A 22,545-nucleotide genomic window follows, 5' to 3' on the forward strand; every position below is an offset into this window, starting at 1 on the left:
CTAAGATCCCTGGGTACCATTTAGGGGTCGCCACCTCTGAGAGCACCACAGCCACAAAGTGGGGATGGGGGCTGCATTGCCAAGGCTTGTCACCAATGAGGCCGCTCAGACGCACACGGGATGCCGCGTTCCCTGCCTGAGCACGTCCAGCCCGTATTTATTCCCTAACCCTAGAAGAGGGCCGTAAAAACCCTAAGACTCTGGACTCCAGTCCTGGTACCTCGATATGGATGCTAAGTAGCCCGGTGGGTCAGCCAAAGACAATGTAGTGGCACATCTTAATTTCTTTTGAAACATGCTACCTTCTGGTCCCCAGTTTCACTGACATCTGAGGCTCACAACTGTAGCAACCTCTGTGACTTCACTAAAATAACAGCCTAAAGGACTAAAATCCCCATGCTGTTAGCCAGCCACTTACGAGGGAGGATACGAGAAAATTGTATTCTTTCATCAATAATCACTTAAATAAGGCCACTTAGAGCCAACACCTAAAAGGGGGCATTTATACAAAATAAAGAGTTCGCTGGGGCACCCTGGGTGGCTCAGATGGTTAAGTGTCTGACTTCCACTCAGGTCATAATCTCATGGTTCATGGGATCGAGCCCTGTGAAGAGATCTGCACTGACAGTGTAGAGCCTGTAGGGATTGTCTCTCCCTCTCTCGTTCTCTGTCCCTCCCCCACACACTCATGCTCTCTCTCAAAATAAATTAGAAAAAAAATTTTTTTAAACTTCAAAATAAGAGTTCACTAAATATTTGTTGAGTAAACGAACGACACCAGGCACTAATCAACTGACGAAAAAACAGATGAGTTGGTAAATGGTAGTAAATCTTTGTACATCTGGATCAGAATGAAGTTTTTCAGTTTTTACAATAAACTGTAAGCCCTGTGAGGACAGAAGTGGTGTCATAATGTTTTCTGTCGAGTTATCCACATAATTTTTCCCCCAAAAGGCTACACTTGAATGGAAATTCAGTAAAGATTTACTAACTGAATCAAATTATATAAACTATACAAATCTGGTTTTACGGCTTTAACTATCCACACAATAACTCTGTAAAAGTAGATCTTCCCCTTTTAAAAAGTCACTATGAAAGATAAAGACAACCAAAACTAAAAGCTTAGGTTTAAAAAAAAAATCATGCACATTTCCTGGGGAAAATATGTGACTTTACCTCCAGTTACTGAGATTTTTCTAGAAATGTTACTTTTGCAGCCCCACCTGGCATTTCCCCTTGGCTTAGGCTCTTAGCTAGACAAATGAGCATATGCGAAGATAGTACATCTTATTCTGGAAATAAAAAGTGTTCCCCAATGATAGAAGAGGGTAATCATGGAAAGCTTAAGGAGGCAAATACCGCTTCGGCGGACAGCCTCTCCTGTCCCAGCGATTCTGAGCTTTTATGCTCTTTACACTGTAATGAATTAGGAAGTTGCTAAGAAGAGAAACTGGCAAAATTTATGACGGCAGTTTCTGCCACCCATTTGCAGTGTCCTGAGTATCTATCATTTTTAAGTACAAACGCTCAAGCAATAGCTGGGAGATATTAGGGAGAAATCCCCTCCGTGGCACATACCTCAATTAAAAGCATTTATAACCCAAATAATGTCTGGACCTGCTTCAGGACTTCAAGTCAATTTACAGGTGGAGGCCTGTCTTACGAACAGACAGCCTGGGCTAGTCCGCTAGAAACTGAGGACGGCTCAGCAATGTGAACATTAGGGCTGTCCTCGATTTTCTATTTGTTAAAGAGAAAATCTTTCTGACCAAGTTGGGTGGAAAAGACATGCCAAACGTCTCCCTTTCCAATAAAGGAGAAAAAGAGGCTTCAATGGAGCAGAAAGCTAGAAGAATCTTCTGGTTTAAAAAGGTTATTGCCATATGAAGTGGGACTTTGGGGTCAGCTAGGAAAACCCTGAGAGTGGCAGAGACCACAGTTATGGAAACTTCCCGTGGCAGGGGTGCCTGGACAGCTCAGTCAGTTAAGCAACCGACTTGGGCTCAGGTCATGATCTCACAGTTTGTGAGTTCAAGCCCCACATTGGGCTCTATGCTGACAGCTTGGAGCCTGGAGCCTCGTTTGGATTCTGTGTCTCCTCCTTTCTCTGCCCCTCCCATGATCATGCTCTGACTCTAAATAATAAATAAATGTTTTTTGTTTTTTTTTTTAAAAAAAAAAGGAGAAACTTCCCATGGCAGACAAGGGAGGAGTGAACTTTTCTCCATCTTGCATGCGGAGGTCCTGGGAACTGAGTAGAGCACATGTGTGTTTCATTGTGAAATGCAGTAAATGACAGAGCGATATTTCTCAGGGAAAAAAATCGTTGGGGACATACAGGTGAGTCCCTTCGCATCACGTTCAAAATGTACAGCCAAATGCTTCATCTTTAATAAATGGAACAGCTTCCTCCTCTGTACAGCCAATCTGACGTGTTCTTAGAGGTTTTAGGTTACTAAGGCTCCATGTTCTTTCCACCGTGCCCAATGGCACGCAGTTTTGGCAAATGCCTCCATCAATTAAGACAAGGAACTACGAGACAAAACACATTCCTATCTACCAGAAGGAATACTTTTCATCAGCAAAACTTACAGGGCAGCACAGGATGCTTACAAGTTGCTCGACAAAAAGCCAAAAAGAACCAAGAGAACATTCTAGGTCATATCTGACAATGGAGATCAGGATTGCTCAAATTCCTCTTTGGAGCCCACAATCTTAGAGATTATTTTGAGACATAAATATATTGTTAAAAAGACAACTAACAAGCCTGAAATGGAGTCATTTGCACCGGCACAAGAGTCAACCACGATTTAACTACAGTTTCAACCTAACCCACGAATGTGACCTTTTATGAGTCAGTCTGAAATTTCCTGACCAGCGAATTAACCTACATGGTAAAAATCCTGCCAGTTCCCTTCCCCCTGAAAAAAAAGATGTCATGACCTGTAAGAACCCTTCCTTTTCTTTTGCTGATAACTTCCTCCCCCTCCTTTCTTCCTATAAAAACTTCCTACTTAGTCCAAATCCTGGAAGCATCTCTCTGCTCGCCAGATGGGACACAGTCCAGTTCATGAATCCTTTAATAAAGCCAATCAGATCTTCAAATTGACTCGATTCAGTTTGGTTTTTTAACCATGTATGTATAGATAAATTGCAAACACAATGAGGCCCTGTTCCACACCCATTTTAAATGTGGCAGTTGGGTGCTAAGGGGCGGGGAGGCAAAATTGAAAGTAAAGGAAGATTTTCTGAGAAGCAAATCCATGAGGACAGAATCAGGTGCACCACACAAGGGCACCCTTGCCTTCCGGCAGCCAGTTCCGTGTCTCGTGTTTTTGTTAAGGGAAGACCGGGGGAGGGCTAAGAGACAAAGAGTTCCTCAAAAGGCTGTGTCCTGCTACCACGCGATCGAGAAACCTACAAGGCAGACTTGGGCTCCACCACGAGGCTGGGAGCTCACGGACACGAGTACAGTGGCCACCCGCTCTTCCTGAGAGAGGATCGTTTCGCGGGATGTGGACCCAATGTGACCAGGCACCACTGTCGAACTGCCAAAAGGCTAGCTCAAGTTCACTCACTTCCCTTGTGCTCAATCAAGGGGGGGTGAAATTATGTACACCATCTTTGCTCTTCCAACAGATTAACGATGAGAGAAGAGTATTATCAAGGGCCAGAGGAGATGAACAGGTAATTCCAACTGATAAAAAAAGCTGTTCTTGTGCGGTCTGTTCTAATCACAACCCTGTCCCCAGTTCCTCTACTCACTGCTTCCTGGTCTGGGCTATTTTCCCTTATTTTTGCAGCAACGCTCCCCTGACACTCAGGAGTGAGGAAAGGGGTCTCCCGGGCTTCCTCTACTGGAGGAAAGAAGACAAAACTACCTCGGAGGGCGCTGACAATGGGGCCGGGCACCCTTTCTGCTCACGTATTCAACACTTTCATAGACACAATGAAAAAAATTCCTGGAAGCCTAATACCTTATGTTTCGGCTTCGTACCGAAGAACTTTATTTTTTGTTTTTGTGGGTTTTTTTTTTTTTTAAGCTAAAATGTTATTGAAAACAAAATCTTCTCCACTAGCTGCTTCGGAACGATATACTGTATTATGAAGCTCTGTACATTTTAAATGTTTCTGAGATCTTGACAAGACAAAGTAAGTTCCCCACTTTTTTTTTTCCCCCTTCAATCTTGAAACCGAACCGTTTTCTTCCTTTTCAAGGCTCCTCTGCCTCAAGGTCAGGCTGCCGGCTGGACGGATGGACGGAAGGAGTGGCGTAAAAAGGGCCTTGGAAACAAGCGTGGAAAACATAGACACGGGCCACCCGCGGGGCTGACGGTGGCAATGAGTTAGCGGAGGCTCTGGCTTCTGGTTGTGCGGTCCTGCTGGGGTGGCCAAATCGGGCCACGCAAACCCCAACGGCAGGAAGGAGGGCTGTACAATGTGGGTCCCCTTGAATCATGCTACTAAAAAAAAAAAAAAAAAAAAAAAAAGGTGCAACGAGAAAGAAGTCCCTGTGCATTCTTAGTCACAAGTGTGAGCCGAAGAACCCACACGATTCCTCCCTTTGGTATTAAATTACAGTTTAAAAAAGCTTTTTAGAAACAAAGCAAATACATGGGAGGACCGGAAACGTGAACCGTCCCAGGTTGTGGTCCACTGAAACAAGTCTCATCCCTAGTCATAAATAAATAATCTCTTTCCTGGTCTGACTTCCACGCCAGGATCAATATCTCTTTAACATCTTACTTATTTTATTACTGCTTTTGGTTTTCTGGGACTGATTGAAAGTTGCTCAGAGGAAATCTTTGGTTTTGCTTAAGTGTCCATGACATTTAATCATGACTTTGCTTGCAGTTTAATTCCAACCAGTCAATCAGTTAATCCACTTCAATTGATTCTGGGCTCTCAGTTATTGGCTTGCACTCATTGGGCATCCGCTGGTGCCGGCTCAGCTGCGTGGCCTGCGTGAAGCTCCGTTCACACCTCTCGCACCTGGTGGAGGCAAGAGAGAAAATTGAGACCGGGGAGCGGGGGCCTGCAGGGTGATGGGCTTCCTCTCATCCTGCCTAATGAGAACAGACACTCCAAAGTGGCTTCAGATTTTACCGGCTCAAGAGGTTTAATTGGTGGCTCCTTCCAAGGCCTGGATGCCCGGGACGGGACAAAGCCCGTCTGATGCAGAACAGAGGGATCTGTCAATAGGCAGGGGGAAGGTGATTTCTCCAGAGAGCCCTGTCCTGCTGCAGCTCTGATCACTGTCAGTTCAAATAGATAAAGAACAAAAAGAGATTTTTAGGAGTGAGCCATCAAAGCAGCAGCTTGTCTGCAGTTTTCTGCTCCGTAACCCCAAAGAGAAATTGATGACAAATAGAATTTCACCTGCTGCTAATTTAAAATCGGGGATTCTACTCCCCTCGGCGTAGCAGCCAAAGATCCCGTGTCACCTCCGAACATGGGGTGTGGAGGAAGCACTACATTAGTCTGCGGCGACCGCAGGGGGTGGGTGTGGGTGGTTGTTTCTGTGCAGAAGTATCACAGTGCGAGCAAACTCAGGGCAAGAAGAATGTTTGCGGGTGGGATGGGAGACAGAAAAATTCAGGATCGACCCGTGTTTGTGTGGCTCAAGAGGCTCAGCCCTCTAGAAGGTACAGTAGAAAGAAGGTAACTATGGGCCATAGTGAGGAGTCAGTGTGTCTGATGAGGAGCAAAGTGGCATCCTGCTCCAAGAGTAACTCCTGGCTTTAATGTTAAAAAATAAAATAAAATAGTTTTAAAAGTAGATCGTAACCTAGAGACCCTGAGCTCAACCCACCTCCTATGCAACACACTGACTACCTTGATGGCCACTCAATCTATATAAACCTCTCTCTCTCTCTCTCTCTCTCTCTCTCTCTCTCTCTCTCTCTCTCACACACACACACACACACACACACACACACACACACACACACACACACACAATGATGGTCTCTAGTTTCTCTGTGGTGGTTGCTATTCCTGGCTGGGGTCTATGACTATACACACACGCAAACTCTAGCAGCAAGCTGGGCATAGACAGTGATTTCCTGTCACCACTCTGCATGCACGGGCTGCCTGGAGCACTGGCCGAGCACCCATTAGGGCACAGCGGCTACCACAGCCATCCCCTCAGTGTCTTCTTCTCAATCATTTGAAGGAAAGTCTGTTCAGAAGAGTCGCAGACAGTTGTCCCTCCTTCTCTTTCTAAATTCTTTAATGCTTATTTTTGAGACAGAGGGACAGAGTGCGAGCGGGGGAGGGGCAGAGAGAGAGGGAGGCACAGAATCCCAAGCAGGCTGCAGGCGCTGAGCTGTCAGCACAGAGCCTGAAGTCGGGCTTGAACCCACGAACCGTGAGATCATGACCTTGGCAGAAGTGGGACGCTCAACTGACTGAGCCACCCAGGCACCCTGACTGCTGTCCCTCTCTTAACTAATGTAGTCACTGGTCTCAGGTCCCTGCATGACTGGATTGTGGCAAAGCTCTCAAGACAAAGCCCTCACTGCTCCATCATATGCCATGTGCCCCATTATCTGGGGGACAGTCCTCTCTTCTTTTTATTAGTACATTATATACAAAGTATCTAGCCACAGAGATAATTACAATAAATAAATAAATAAATAAATAAATAAATAAATAAATAAATAAAACAAAACAAAACAAAACATATCCATCCACTTTGGGGATTCTTGTATATTTTTTAATGCTGGGAGCCTGGGACTTGACCATCACGCTTGGATTTTTCAGGGCTCCCGTTCCATCTGAATGTGTCAGGGTGAAGAAGTTGTGTTTCTTTGATTGTCTTCCAGGGAATATTTTTAGCAGCCCGTTCCACTGTTAAAAACTGCACTGTGATCTTGACAAATGTATAATGTCAGCTTTAATGTATCAGACCTATCAGCTCAATGAAAATAACTCAGAAGTATTGATCAGCTAATGATTTTTGGTGTATTCATTAGCGTCCACGGTTAGCTCATCCTCTCTGTGGGGCTCCCGAAGGGCTGGTGACATGTTATCGCATTGCTGATCGTTTATTAGCGAACCGATCAGTTACTGGATCAGCGTGTCAGAATATACTACCTTTCACGGCTGACCAACTTTCAAATTATTATATTCCTGTTTAAAAAAAAATTCTGAAGCTTCAGAATCCATTTCAAAGAAAACTGTTTGAAAATTACAAGGAAAGACCGTGTACCTGGGTCACACTTCTGCATCTCTAACCCTGTATATGAGAAGATAAAGAATTCACAAGTGAGAAGGTTAGTGCTTCATATAAGGCACAAGTGTACATCTATACGTAATAATTAAATATCCAGACTGGACGGAAACATTAAGAGGAGAATTACATTACTCTCAAGCGTGTGCCTAACTGGCCTCCTAGATACTTACTCTCTCGAAATAACTTGTTGTAAAAGAAAATCTACTAAGTCTGTCTATAGGACTCCCAAGATCCTCACTGAGAAATCATCTTGGGGCACCTGGGTGCCTTAGTCAGTTGAGCATCTGACTCTTGATTTCGGCTTAGGTCATGATGCCAGGGTTGTGAGATTGAGCCCTAAGTCAGGCTCTGTGCTAAGCATGGAGCCTGCTTGAGATTCTCTCTCCCCGCCCCCCTTCCCAGCTTGAACATACGCTCTCTCTAAAAGAAAATAAAGCAAAATGAAATAAAATAAAATAAAAGTAAAACAAAATAAAGTAAAATAAAACAAAATAAAATAAAATAAATCATCTCTACTGCCATCTGCTCCAAGTGTGAATGAAAATACATGCAGATATGTGTATCTGTGTGGGTTGGTTCCTTACCAAATGAGGAAATGAAGACAATCAGATACAAAAATAATCTTTCAAATAAGGAATGAGCCTCCATTTTATATTCATCACCTTTAATTTTAGAAAAAATCCATTCACAAGTTATTTTCATAGTTTAATGAAACTCATCAGAAGGACTCCATGTAAATACCTGGGTTCTGGCAAGTCAAAGCCAGACTTCATCCGTGTTGGCATGTAATTAACCCTGAACTATATCACAGATGGGAGACTGGGTACCTTTAACCCTGGACTTCATCGAGTGCAGCAGAAAAAGGAGCAAAGCACGATGGGGGTAATGAGCTGGGAGCAAAGAAATGCTCTTGCCCACACGTCTTCCTCACTAGGCGGATGTCACAGCCACGGAAGGAACACTGCTCCAACGATGATGTGGAAAGTCATCCAAATATTCCAGCACAGAGAAACCCCCAATTTTCTATGAATATGGGTATCTTAGTTATATCTGATTTCCTTTTAGATCGGAAATCATTCTTTACTTAATCTGATAGGTGACTGGATTACAGGTACAGGGAGCCTAGCCATGGCCACCTGACACTGACAGAGGCCAAAATGAGGTCAAGTTCTGTTACACGGAATGGAAGCTCCAAGAAGCTCTCTTTCGTGCCTCTACAGACTGTCACCAAACGCTTCTTGGATTGGACCGAACTGCACAGGGCTTGTACATACGATGGGCTCAATGCATCTTTACTGATGTGCTCTTTTTATTTGCTCTGCTGCATGAATCTTGTTAAAATATTAGATGATCTTTGGAATATCCTTTTTTTTTTTTTTTTTTTTTTTAATGTATATACTGAGCCAATCTGGCTTTCCTTGAGGCAAAAACGTACGGATGAGTATTTTTCCCCTGCTTCTAACAGACATGAACAGAAGAACCTTTCCTGTGGGAAGTTTTGGTCTTCCCAGACTCCAAAGCTGGGCACCAAGCAGTTCACATGGGGTCCTCCAGGCAGAGCCAACCAGCCCCGCCCCCCTAAAATCTTCAGAGATTATGGTTAATGTTTAGTAAGAGAGAAGGAAAAAGGAGTCCTTACTACAAAGAAGTTTTAGATGCCAATTCACTTCCTTCCTTCTTTCCTCTTTTCACTAAAGAGCTTGGCAAATGCTGTTAAATGAAATGATGTCTTGCTTTTGCTCCTTACTGTCCATGACTTCCAGTGTCACTGTACAAACTGAAAGCCAAGACCTTCATCATGCTCCTTTGATAGGTATTTTTTTCCTATGGGCTCTTTGACTTTAGAAGTTCTAAGTAGATACCCAAGTTGGCTGCCAACAGGCCCACGATCTACCTGCAGCTTGAGGGGTGGAGTATTTCAGTGGGCTCTCAGCCAATCAGATTTCAAGGCAAATCCTACACTGAGACTCTGATCTCTTAACGCCATATCTTCTCCAGCCTTCTTTGGACAGCAATAATCTTGATCTGCCTAAACCCACATCCTAGCAGATTTCAGAACTTGGAAAGGGCTCTCCCCTGTCATGGCAGGCTCCTGAAAATTCTGTGAAAGCCTCTGGGGCCCTGGGCGGGTGGGACAATTTGGAGACTGAGCCACTGGAGGCATCTAGGTGCAAGTTGCTCAAGGCATACAGTTTAGGATTCTGCAGCTTTACGAGGTTCTTTTCTTTCTTTGTAACGTTGTTTAAGCCAATACCCATTAGGTGAAGTAGTAAAATTAACTGTTGAGGTGAAATCCGTTTTTATTGACTAATCTGCAACAAAGGTTTTTTTGAATGTTTGTTTTATGAGCTTGTAAAAGAGTATCTTCATAATATTTACAAATGTCCGTGGGATGGATATCTGTGGGCAATGGTGAGAAGCTTCCCAAAACTCCCTTGGGATAGTTCAATCCAGAACGATCTGATTGTATACACTGAAGGATTTAGTTTTCCATTTCCTAGAAGATGTTTAAGTCTTGCACTATTAAAAACAGCATACACTCAGTTCTCCCCTGGGAATATATATTTGATAAACTAAACACACACACACACACACACACACACACACACACACACAAAAAAAAAAAACAAAAACTACCCAACCATACATATAGCATGTAGCTATCATCCCAATAAGAGTAAAGGCAGAATGAACTAAAACACACAGAGAATCTAATCCAACCAATTCTCATGCTTTTCTTAATTCGCTTTCCAGATGGAATTACATGATGGTCACAAAAACACACTCTTGGAAAGGTAAATGATACAATTATTAAAGCCTCTCAAATATTAACCTGATGAATTCAAAGTAAGTTAAAATGGCAACGCTATTGGAAACATGACAAAAACAGGATGTTAGAGAAAAAAAAAATTGAGTTGGAGTCAACGAGGTTACACATAAGTAACACCTTAACATTAATAGAAATCTATTTCGCATTTTGACCCTGAAACCTCTTCAATTAATTACTAAAACCTATTTACACAGCAACAAGATAAAAATCAATCTGATTCCTGGCACCATGTCTGTCCGGCTGCCCTCTCTAATGTAAGGGGCCGGAAGGATCGTCAATCCTACGTCTTTGCTTTTGCAAAGCTCTCTTGCTCAAAGGCCCTGGAAACGTGCTGCCGTCATCTTCCACATCCAGGGCAGTGATGAAGCCAGAATGTGCTAACCCTCTGAGGGGTCAGGACTGAGGGCAAGGAAAGAGTACACCAAACTCTAGAACCTGTGCTAACCACCGGCCCTGAGGGGAGATTAGAAGAAAAGAGGTCCATTTGGGTGATCACAGCCCTAGAGGGTCCAGCTTGGCCGTGGCAATGCAGGCTTGACTTCAGATCTCTTCCTATCCCCCTTAGCCAGATGCTTTTGCACAGTCAACAAGCTACACCTATGTACACAGACAACAATTAAAACTATTTTTACTACCAATATATATCATAAATTAAACCAGGATGAAAACGAGTTAAGGATGATGAATAAAAGTAACTAATTCATGGGAGGTAAGCAAAGATGACCCTCTTTGATGAGTCCTCCCTCCGATGGCAGACACCAAGGCAGGCAGGACCCGGGCCAGCAGGACTCTGCCACCCTGAGACAAGCTCAGCCTCGGGTTGAGCACCATGGCAATGACATCCCATGCCAATAGGTCCAAACGGAAAATTATGGGTAATAAGAGCCTACAAGACTCCTTGGCTGAGATTGAGCAAGATTCATCTCTTATTGCCTCAATTATTTCTCTTCTGGCTTGAACTTGTCCTAAAGAAAATGAATAGGCTGTACGTCTAAGTCCTTTTAATCTTCCTTCTTAACCACCGAAAGCCAGTACGGCAAATGAGTAGAGACAGAGAGGGATGAACAGCAGAGTTCATCACAAAGACAGGAGAAGTTGCTTAGAGACAACTGACCAGACCAAGTCCAATGTGCTAGTCCACACTCCCAAGCCTTTCCACCTACTTGGGCTGCCACAAATACCTCTTTCCTTTGTCTATCTGGAAAACTCCTATTCATCCTTCAAGACGTATCTTCAACATCATCTCTCCCAGACAGCATTGAATCCTCCATTTCTGTGCTATCCTGTGGCACTATATATATATATATATTATTTTCCTGCTCTTCACTTTTGCACTCTTTACCCTAAATTTTTACCCCCATAAATTATGTGGTCTTCAAAGACTGGGAAGTGGAGATGCATTCACCTTTGTATCTTCCGCGACTAGGTGGGTGCCTAGTACAAAAGAAGATGTTCAGTAGGTATGTGCTGAATGAATGAATACGTACATGGATAAATGAACGACTGAACGAGTGAGTGAACCAACAGCTCACCTCGCATGATTCAGATGTCCACTGTTTTCATGACTGTGCCGTATCTAGAAACAGTCTTTCACTCAGATGCTCTTACCTTGCCAAAGCCCTCGGAATTCATTCTCACCTCTTCCCACATTGCCTGAATCCTCAAGAATTCAGACATGCCCAGTATGTGGTTCTGTTTTGTTTTGTTTCACCAATATCGTAATTCTACGATCCAAAGAACACACTGGAAAGGCCACAGGTTGGCCACTGTCATGGAGTCAAACCACTTTAACAGATGGGGAAGAGGAGGAAATAGTTCACCAGAATCCTAAAACGTTCAAGTTCCCCAAGAGATCACTATTTAAATGTCCTAAACTGGGGTCACCTCACCCACGGTCATAAACTTGCTGGTGGCCAAAAGAGGACACTGTAGGGGCTCTCCGCTTAAATTCTAGAAGCACAGACCCTCAGGAACTAGAATCTCTTTTTTTTTAATGTTTATTTTTGAGAGAAAGAGAGACAGAGTGTGAGCGGGGGAGGGGCAGAGAGAAAGAGAGAAAGACACAGAATCTGAAAAGGCTCCAGGCTCTGGGCTGTCAGCACAGAGCCAGACGCAGGGCTCAAACCCATGAACCGCATGATCATGGCCTGAGATGAAGTCGGACGCTCAACCCACTGAGCCACCCAGGCTCCCCTAGGAACTAGAATCTTAAAATGACCTACTCCTTCTCCTTTATTTTACTGATGAGGAAACAGACCCAGAAAGATCATCTTGTGTCCATGGCCGCACAGCTTGAGCCAGGATCAGGGTATAGGCTTCCGGACATCGTTCTTTTAATGCCAACCACCAAACAAGGAAGTCCTCTTGGAGCCTGGATGCTCACCTTCCAAAACCTTCTCCACCCGCTGGCTGAGCCGAGCGGCACTGTGCCAGCTGGTCTGCTGGCTCTTGGAGAAGGCTAGGAGGAAAGGGGGGGTGAAGGGTCAGGCTCTACTCACTTGAAGGGCTTTTCTCCAGTGTGGGTTCGGATGTGGTTGTTGAGGGTGGTGGCCCCGGCGAAGGCACGACCGCAGTAGCCGCACTTGAAGGGCCGGTCACTGGAGTGAGTGACCACGTGGTTCCTCAGCTCTGATGGTTGTGAAAAGGACTGCGAGCAGTGACCACACTGGTAAGGTCTGAAACAAATAAAGAGACTGCCTGGTCATCACTGTCTGTGTCAGTCGGCGGAAATCAGCGTCACGAGGCAAGGGCCTTAACTTTCCACTGACATTTTCTCTGTTTTTAAAACTGCACCTAAGGCTTTGGCGGCTGGGTCCCCAAGACCGTGCCTGTGGCCCTGGGAACACAATTCACGGAGCTTCTGAGACACATCAGTATTCCCAAACGAATATTCCTTGCGGGTATCAACCATCCCGGTTCAAGAACCCTCGCTTTCTTGTTTTTTATCCCCACCCAAGGCAAATATTAGGGCGCTCTGGGGAGCACGGAGAGTACGGGCATGATTAAGCAGGAACGTTACCAGAGAAGATACGGAATTGTCTCTCATGATTCCGTGGCACTTTTAACTTTTCAAAGTGCTTTACGAACAATTACGTAATTTAGTCTTTACAATAATCCTCAGGGGCAGGGAAAGCAGCTGTTACTATCTCTGTCGGTTCAGAAAACTGAGGGCCAACTGTCCTCAGGGGAAATAAACTCTCGATGCCAAGGTCACCGCAGGGTGTTAGGACTTCATTCTGAGGTAAATATGCAGAGAAGTGAGCAAGCTGCTTGTGTGTTTCAATAAATACGTAACTGCCTTGGGGTCTACAACGAAGACATTTGATAGTGTGTCAGCACCGGTGTGCACCCCAATTTGTCTCTCTGTGACAAAAGTCCTGACTTGTACTTACTCTTTACAGCCACACACCCCACACACATACACATACACTAATATTTATCCATTGTGGGTCATCTTCTTAAACTTTAGCTCTCCAGTTTCATCCGTGGCAAGCAACGATTTAGAGCAGCACAGAAATGACGGGATGTCCCTGTGTCTGCAGAGGGAGGACGGTGATGGGAAAGCCAATGGAAGGAAGTTGTGACAAATACCTGATAATTAGTGAGATTATCAGAGAACATTCTTTCCAGTTCACGAGAAGTAAATCGATTTGGGGTTTTCATAAAGGACATTAGACTTCTGTCTGCTCTACCAGAGTTCTGCTGCTTACTTAAGCAGAGTCCGATGAGTGACAGAAACCCTGGGGAGTTCTCCCCACTCACAAAACTAGTTCTCATCCTTCTTTGATGGAACTCTAATTTATCAAAATTTTTGTTAGGAAAATTAATAATCTGTCATGAGCAATATTAACAGCACTCACGAAGCCCTGCTTTGTGGCCCAGACGTTTCTGGCTGCATTTAGAAAGCCAATGGCAAAAGCAGATTTAATTGCTCTTTCACAAATGCGTAGGCTCCAAAGACCAGAAACCAAAACGAAGGACGAGGAGACAATGGCCAGCAAGCATGTAAAACAATTCAATTAAGTGCAAAATAAAGTGTACCCTCTCATTTGTCAAGTGAAGTGCTTAATTGTGGCTACTTGCCTCACTGAACACAAATACTATTATTTTACCAGGCTTCAGCACGCTGAGCACTGATTGTAGAATTTTTTAGCTTGATTAATAGTCCAGGATTGGTCAATAACTCAATACTATACAATTTTAATTACTTACATTTAGAAATCTATTTAACTGCTCTCAAACAAGTTTCAAAAAATATATATAAGCATCCTTGGTAAAGGAGTTTATCAATCTTGATAAATTGCATGTGCACTTTATTACAATTATTAAATATTGCTTTGAAAGCCATTAAAATGATATGTAAATGCAAATGTCTGCCTGCCAAGTCTGTTCTTTATAGTAACCGTTAACCTTAAAGTGTTCCTCAAGAAATCATTCTCTCAGGAGTGAACTTTTTAAACTATTGAAGATTATAAACAAAATAATTTATTAATATATGCTATATCCACTGACAATTGATTTTTCTAATAGTGAAGGGACCATTAACAGTTATTAGCCTCTGGTTATCTATTTTTAATAGCTATCACAATAAACAATAAGCCACTAAATAAAGCCAATTAATCTTTTCTTTTCTTTTTTTTTCTAACTCCGCTGTCAAAAGTTGGGGTGATTTATTTCCCATAGTCAGGAGTCAATCCATCCTTTTTATGTTAATAGTCACAATCGCGAAGATTTACACACAGAAGAGCAGAAATGACCATGGGGGGGCTTATCCTGAAGTCTATTATCAAGGTAATACCAAGGAAAGACAAAGAGAATTCTAACACATCCATTTTGCCCAATACTATGGCCTGAGAGGCATTTGCTAGGTGTCCAGTGGCCTAAGGAAGAACTTTAAAAACTTCGTGGAATTTAGCTTGACTTCATGAAAGGGTCTGCACGACAGGGAAAGCAGCACCGGGGAGTCCTGCTTCAGCCCCTAGCCTGAGTCAGCTGTGAGACTTTGGTAAGTCCACTTCCTCATGGTTTCCTCGTCTCTCTGCTAAGAGGGACATAGTGATTTACCTGCTCTCTAGCCTCCCATCATGCTCTGGTCCTGCTTCCAGACAATCAACCAACATGTGCAGCCTGAGAATCTGTCCCAAGACACAGCCCCCCCAAGACGTAGCATCAACAACATGACCTCCATCTTGTATTGTGTGCACCAGCCAGTTCCCTGCACGGAGAGCCTTCCATGGTTTTGTGAGTATACATACTAATTAGAATACGACCCATTTAATCTTATTTGGTAAACAGTTGAGAAGTCAGGGCAACAAGAAAATCCAGGACCAAGATGGAGAACCAAACCTTACTTGAACTGATCTCAAGAAACAAAGCAATATCCCTTCATTCTCAGATATCCTGAAGAGTAAGATTTTATACCCCATGCTTACAGTCACCTCTGCAGAAGCTGACTTTATGTAGAGTTCAGAAGTAAAATGTGAACTCGACTTGCCACTATAATAACAGATTGTCTCTCTCAGCCTAGAAATTTACAGGAAGTTAGCCTTCAGAAAGTCTGGAAGTTATATAGCAAGTAGACAAGATTCCTTCTTTTCCTGGATTTTCACTATTTCCCACAAAAAAAGTATGAATGAAAGGAAAAGATTCAAAAGTAATTTTAACATTGACTGCATCAAAGGGTTTCCCCTAAGGATGTAGGCATACATTCAAAACGGAATGAAATCTCCAAGTCCAAGGGCAGGCCTTCGACAACATGACCACTGCTATGGAATCTTCTTTGGAACAACTGGCCAGAGGAATTAAGGCTCACAGTTTACAACGGAAGTGATTTGAGGGCACAGGATTCACTGCCGTTACTCTGCTTTTTATTCTGATAACTAACATTCTCGTAAACATGTCTAGGTACGGCCACAAGGTTAGGCTTCCTGTACTAAACCTGCAGATCCAATCGATTTCAACTCCAAAGTTCTTTCTCCCGATGATGTGTCCTACTGGCAGGAGCATGGAAGGACTGACATCATCAAGCACCGCATTTAGCTCCCCTCTTCCCAGGATCTTAGGTGACTCAACAGCTAAATGTGAATATACTTTCTAAGAAAGCACTCTGATTCTCCCCCCACGTCATCATACACAGACACCATTTCATTATTCTGAAAATATACGCAACAAGCATTCCTCACAAAGTGATGACATTTCACAACCAGAAGAAGCTTATGGCTTTTTTTTTTTTTTTAACTACTGGAGACATCTAGCACTGTTGTCCGATCGTGGAAATGTTCTTTATCTACACTGTCCAACGTGGGAGCCATGAGCCACCTGGAGCTGTTCAGCTCCTGAAATGTGATTAGGGTGACTGAGAACTAGACACACTATTTACCTCATTTTGATTACTTCAAACTTAAATAGCCTCGTGAGTTTCAACGTAGAAATATCAAAGCCTCATGAAAAACCAGAGTATGGTGCCCCATACGCAGTAACAAACTAACTAAAAACCAGGGGCACCTGGGTGGCTCAGTAGTTGACCATTTGACTTCAGCTCAGGTCATGATCTCCCAGTTCTAGAGTCTGAGCCCCACATCAGGCTTGCTGCTGTCATCCTGTCAGCACAGAGTCCGCTTCCAATCCTCCTTCCTCCTCGCTCCGCCCCTCCCCTACTGTGCTCTCCCAAAAATAAACAAATATTAACAACAAAAAAAGTAACTAAAAGCCAGACAAAGCCTGGGTCAAGTTAGTTAGAATCTATCGATGCTGGTACACATTTAAACAGAAAGCAAGCAAAAAGACAAATTTTGTACATCCCCTGGCATTCTCTGTAACTGGCAGCATCTACACCAAAGATTACCCTAGTAAAATGTGCAATTCATTTACTTTGGGTCTGTAATCGGTTTTGTGTACACAAAGAACAAGGATGAAGCACTTAACAAAATTAAGTGTGGTTTGGTTTAAAATATTAATCCTTTGATTTTTTTCTTTCATGGCATGAAAGCCTCCAGGACAAAACTCGTTCAGCTGGGGCCACGTTCTCTCCTTGCCCCACGCCAGTCCTCCCACGTGTACATCCTCCAGAACTTCAAAGGGAGTGCTACTTAGGTCACTGCTGGCCATGCGGAGTGAGAAGAAAATGCAGCTGCATGTAAGAAGGAAAAGATTGCAGGAAAGCGGTGAAAGTACAGAGCCAAAAGGACCTGGAGAACACGAAACCCTAAAAAGAACAGAAGCTTCGCATTTGGGGGCAGGGGGACAGCGGAACACAAGAACATGGGCACACTGAAAACAAACGATCACAGTGATGGATCATCTCCAGGCTCCTCCCACCAAAGAGCACCTTCTAGGGTTACTTTCCCCTCTGGTACCACCACATCCAGTTACAAACAATGATACTCAAAACGACACAAATGTGAGCAGCTGATGGTACAGCTGGGAGGCTAAAAGGCAAACGTGCCACGAAAAAAAAACAAAAAAAACAACAACAACAACAACAACAAAAAAACCCAAGGAGAAAAGAAAAAGGAGGCAACATAAAGATAAGCATTAGAAAGATACTTTCTGCAGACAAAAAAAGATGACAGGTTCATCAAAAAATAATCCACTGAGATTGAAGGCTTTGCTTACCCCTTTCTGGAGCCCCCCCAGTGGGACTGTTGAGGGTTTCTGCAGCAGAAAAACAGAAGAGAAAAGGGATTTCTAACTCCTGGTTCAAGCAAAAGGGATTTCAGCTGCCCTGGCCTAGGTCATAAGCTAATGCAAAACCTCTAGTGTTTATGAAGTTCCTAAATAAACTCTTGGGGTGTGTAGATGCTAACAGCTTCTTCCTTTTGAATCCACTCAGGGCAAAGAAAAAGTTAGTAGCCTGGGAAAAAGGAAGACAAGAATTGGGAGTCTGTTTGCAAAGTATTAACAGAACAGAATCGAGAAATAACACTTCTGTGGCTCCAGGACCCCCACGGATGTGTTTTGATCTTGAGTGCTAATTCTTACCTGGCTAGGGCAAATGGAATTTATTTCTGCATTTAGTGTAAACAGCGTGGTCATGAAAAAGGGCGATCTGGCAACTCTAAGCGTCCCTGGGTCTTTTTCCTTTATATCAAGGCAGAGACTTTTTGATGGTCTCTCCCATGGAAAAGCTCACGGATACAGACACACAAAGTCTCTTTTGATGAAGGTTCAGATGGGTTGGGTTTCATGGCCAAATATTCAGTCCGTTGAGTGAAAAATCTTTTGGACCTCGGATTCTGGGGCCTGTTTCAAATTTGGATGTGTTTGAAACTCTAACCTGTTTACCTTCTGACTTTGTCTTCGATGTCTTTTTTGCCCCTGGTTTTCTAGCACAATTTTCCTATCAAAATATAAGCGTGTGCATTTTTCAAAGAGAGGGGAAATGGTGTCTGACTGGAAGGTTCTAAGCTTTATCACTGTATACGGCTGAATGGCCACAAACTGCCAAAGATGGAAAGCCGGCTGATTTATGGAGTCAATAACTGAAGAAAATATGTACACTCAGCAGCTCTAAGTCTGAAAATAAGTCATGGAAAATAAGAGAAAAAGCTCCAAATTTCACAACCATCATACACAAATTTGATACTGAAAGTGAGTTCTTCCTCTTTCTTGCCAATTCACTCATGTGGTTAAGAATCATAGAGAGTATCTTCTACTTCCAAACTTGCTGGTGCAAAGACCGCATTCTAGATTCTAGAACTGAAAAGAGCCATCCCAGTACTATAGGCAAAAAGCAAATCAGGTGCCTAAAACAAGTGCATCAAAGTGAGTGGGTATCTTCCCCAATTTTGCCCGTATCTCCAATAATCAATTCGGATATGATGGAGTAATTTAAGCACTGCCTCATCGTTACTAAGAAACCACGAACTTGATTACTTTGCTTATGAAGGGCCTAATTTTTTTGAAGTCCTAATTCTTAAATTCAACTTATTCGTGAATGATGGTGACTATGTCTGAACAGAGAGCAAAGACAGGGAAGAGAGAAGTACCCGCTGCTTGAGTCATCTGATCCCACCCTGGCTATGTACCTGGATATCAAGCACCCATCACTGTGCATCACCTGGGAAGGCCTGGCCACACCACACCTGGGCATGAGTCAAAGAAGCCCAGCCATGTCTAGCACAGAATGGAAAACTCATGCCATGTGGATTTCTGCCAGTAACTCTCAATTGACTTTAAATTAGCGCTCACCCAACAACCCCTCCTGCACATGTATTTGGTGTATCTAAGTTTGCTGAATTTATCAGCTGTTTTTCTGACAGTTTACATAGATGTTTTACAAATCATGACAGTATTACTTGATGGGACAGACTTCACAGGGACTTAAACCATAATATGCATATGGTTTTCCAAGTGTAACTGGGGTCGGACAAAATAGTCTGTTTCAGTATCCATTTACTGAAACATATTCTTATTGCTTTATGTGATATTCAGCATGAAATCAAATCATACTCAAAGCTAAGCCTGGCGTTTCAGGACCCAGAAACTTTCAACTATCATTTCATCTTACCTTGCACATTTAGTGATTATGATAACAACATATCTGTGCCACTAACGAATCCATACATCTGAACGCAAAGCTCCTAGTAACACAAGTTAACGTCTCTTTTAGGCTTCAAAACTCCTAAAATGCATCGCAAACTTGGAAGAGAAGCATCTCGAAGCTACATGCGTACTTGCAAGACAGAGAAGCTTTCAAAGAAAACCCTTCCTGAGTGAGGAAAACATTTGCACAACTTTTGTGGTCACTTCTAAAGCCCAAAGCACTAACACGTGCAGAGGTCTGATGACAGTTTCACCGGGATCTCTCCCTGGAAAGTGAAAGACTGGAAAGGCCCAGCTACCTTAACAACCCTAACGCAACCATTTCAACATTAATTAATTACAGCAATGCTTGATGCTTGGCAAGGGGTTTCTAGAAAAGCACAAATAAAGAACAAAGACACATGTAAATGTGCATATGCATACTAAAAGGGGTTCTTATTATTATTTTAGAATACATCCACCCCCTTCCCAGCACATCTCCACCCTCTGTGTCCCTGCCGGGTTCGCCAACACGCTGTCATACCCCGCTCAGCTGGGAGGGGACAGCTAGGGGTGTAACATAAGGCAAAGAGAACAGAGGGGCTTAAGGTTAATCAGTGGCCAAACGAAGAAAATAATTCAGAAGACGTGCTTCCAAGCTCATATCTTCCTTCCAAAAAATCATTTTCCAGGTTTTATTTCATTTCATATTCAAAGTGCCTTTTCCAGGCTATTCTTAGATATTTGGGGTTTAATCACATCTTCACAGGATGTGAAAGGGAGAGAAAGCACGGTCCTTTCTTATTGAATTATTTTGATTTTTGTCTTTTGCGCTCCCGGCTCTCAAGACTGTCGAATAAACGAGTTTTGATTCATAAATAATAGTTCCATTATATCTACTGTGCCACTCGTCAAAGCACCTGAAATTTTAATTCACTTGTTCAGCTAAATTTCATCCTCAGTTCATGGCCATAAAATTCTTTATTGACAAACTTTCAAACCAACTTTGACTCTGAGGTATCTGGTCAACATTTTTCTTCTGTGTGGATATTAGTTTATTGAATAAGTGGCATCTGTTTTCCTCCACATCACTAGCAGAGTAGGTATTTCCTTTTGACAGCTTTGCAGGATTTATGGGTTTGCACGCTCTGAAGAAAAATAGTACTAAGCAAAAAATTCCAATTCATTACCTCTTAGTACTTAATTAAGTTCATACCCACGGCACACTGGAGGTGAACCCTGAAATGCCTGTGACAGCAAGCAAGGCAGCCAACTATATTATCTTAGGAAGACAGAGAGGATTCTAATGCTCCTGACCTCATTTTTCCATCTACGATATTCATACATGCGCCGTCTGCTTTGTTCCCGTTTAGACCCGGACAGAACTGTCTGGAAAGCGAGAGCAAGGTCCCTCCCTGTGACCTCTGTTGTTCCCGTAGCCCGGCTACACAGTAAAAAGTCCATCAGTGGCCCCGCCACTCATCTCTGACCTTCCAGAACGCGCGCACACACCTCCCGTCGTGGGCGGCTGTGGGAGGCGCCTGGGGCCTGGCGGAAGGCAGGCAGTGGGTCTCACTGAGCAAACACGAGGGGAGCGGCCAAGAGTCGGGGTTACCTGTCGGGGTTCTGCGTGCACACGTGCATCTGCAAGAGGATCCGCTGCGTGAAAGTCTTAAAGCACTGCCCGCACTTCCAAAGATGCCAGTCACTGAACTCCGAGTGGAGCTGGCTCGTGGAGGTCGGGCTCGCCAGGACTCGCTGGTTTTTCACGTTGATTTGGTTAAATCCTGACTCCATGGGCCCAGACTTATCCAGGAGAGAGAAGTTCCTGCTGCACGGCGTCTGTGGGAAAACCACAGAACGCTGCTGGGCGGCCGGGGGCAGTTTGCTGCTCTTGCTGAAAGGCTGCAGGGCGTCTTGTCTGCACATGGCCTCCATGACCGTGGAGGGGACGTTTACTGGGAGAACAGGAAGAGTGTCAGAAGATCAGTTTCGTGAGCCTTTCCAAGAAGCACCATTACACATGCTTCTAAAAATTCCTTTACATCACCATTGTCAACATTCGTTTTTCTGGACTCCAAATTACTTGACTTGAAGGGGAAAAGAAAGCACTAATGTCACAAATTCCTATCTCACTCAGTGCCTCTTCATTAAGCACATACTATACGCTCAGGGTTGTTTACACATCATCTTTGCCTCACAGTTCACTTACGGGTAGAGATATAAAGACTCCAGAATGAGGCTCCACACTGCACCCTAGGCTTGGAGAGAGTCAAGAAGGCAAAAACAGCAAAAGGAGAAGAGAGGGGAGAGAATGGCGGTGGGGGGGTGGGGGTGGGGGGTTCTGCCCACAAGGCAACCCCGAGCAACGTCTGAGAAGACAGATTTGGGCTCTCAGGATTTTAGACCTTCCACCGAACCTTGCCAGCATGAGACATTCCAGAAAAACCGGCTGAAAGATGAAGGGAACGAGGTGAAAGATGCCTAGAGACAATAGTCTGGCACCTTAGTAGGATGGTGAGGGAGACAGGCTGACCAAACGGCATGGTTCTCGACCCCATGGGAACAAGGGGTGCAAGAGGAGGTAAACCTCAGAGGCTGTTTGAAGTCCAGATAAATAAATAAATATGTCAGGTCTAGGAAACAGACACAGACCGTTTCTGTACAGAAATAGCAAGAAAAAAGGGTTTGAGTCAGGTGGACTTACAGACAGGGTGCAGTAGCTAAGGTCAGAGTCGAAGGCAACACAGCATAGCGCTGGCAACTCGGGTTTGGGACCGGGAAGACTTGGATTCGAATCCTGACTCTGCCTTGTATTAGCTTAGTCATCTCCTGTAAGTTATTCAAAATCGCCCTGTGCCTCCGCTTCCCCATCTGTAAGATGAGGACAGTGGGAGTCATAATCCTAAAAGTAACCGCAGCAGGGCTAAGGGGTTGAGACAGCCTCCATTTTCAC

General features: G+C 43.8%; 1 protein-coding gene across 2 annotated transcripts in view; it reads right to left on the reverse strand.

Annotated features, from left to right (window-relative positions):
• PRDM6 (PR/SET domain 6) overlaps positions 1-22,545 on the reverse strand; it is a 286,639-nt gene that overhangs the window by 176,998 nt on the left and 87,096 nt on the right. Inside the window, exons 5-7 of one of the 2 annotated variants that reach the window (XM_019469548.2) lie at positions 21,205-21,547; positions 12,566-12,742; positions 3,975-4,992 (exon numbers count right to left, since the gene is read on the reverse strand). In XM_019469548.2, the coding sequence (XP_019325093.1) occupies positions 4,878-4,992; positions 12,566-12,742; positions 21,205-21,547 (635 nt within the window). In that variant the 3' untranslated portion in view covers positions 3,975-4,877. Of the gene's footprint in view, positions 1-3,974; positions 4,993-12,565; positions 12,743-21,204; positions 21,548-22,545 lie in introns of those variants that run through there. The other variant, XM_053907531.1, reaches the window with a different exon arrangement.

Source organism: Panthera pardus, unplaced genomic scaffold (genome assembly GCF_024362965.1).
Source record: "Panthera pardus isolate Hobbes unplaced genomic scaffold, ASM2436296v1 HiC_scaffold_2, whole genome shotgun sequence".
Lineage (NCBI taxonomy): Eukaryota > Metazoa > Chordata > Mammalia > Carnivora > Felidae > Panthera > Panthera pardus.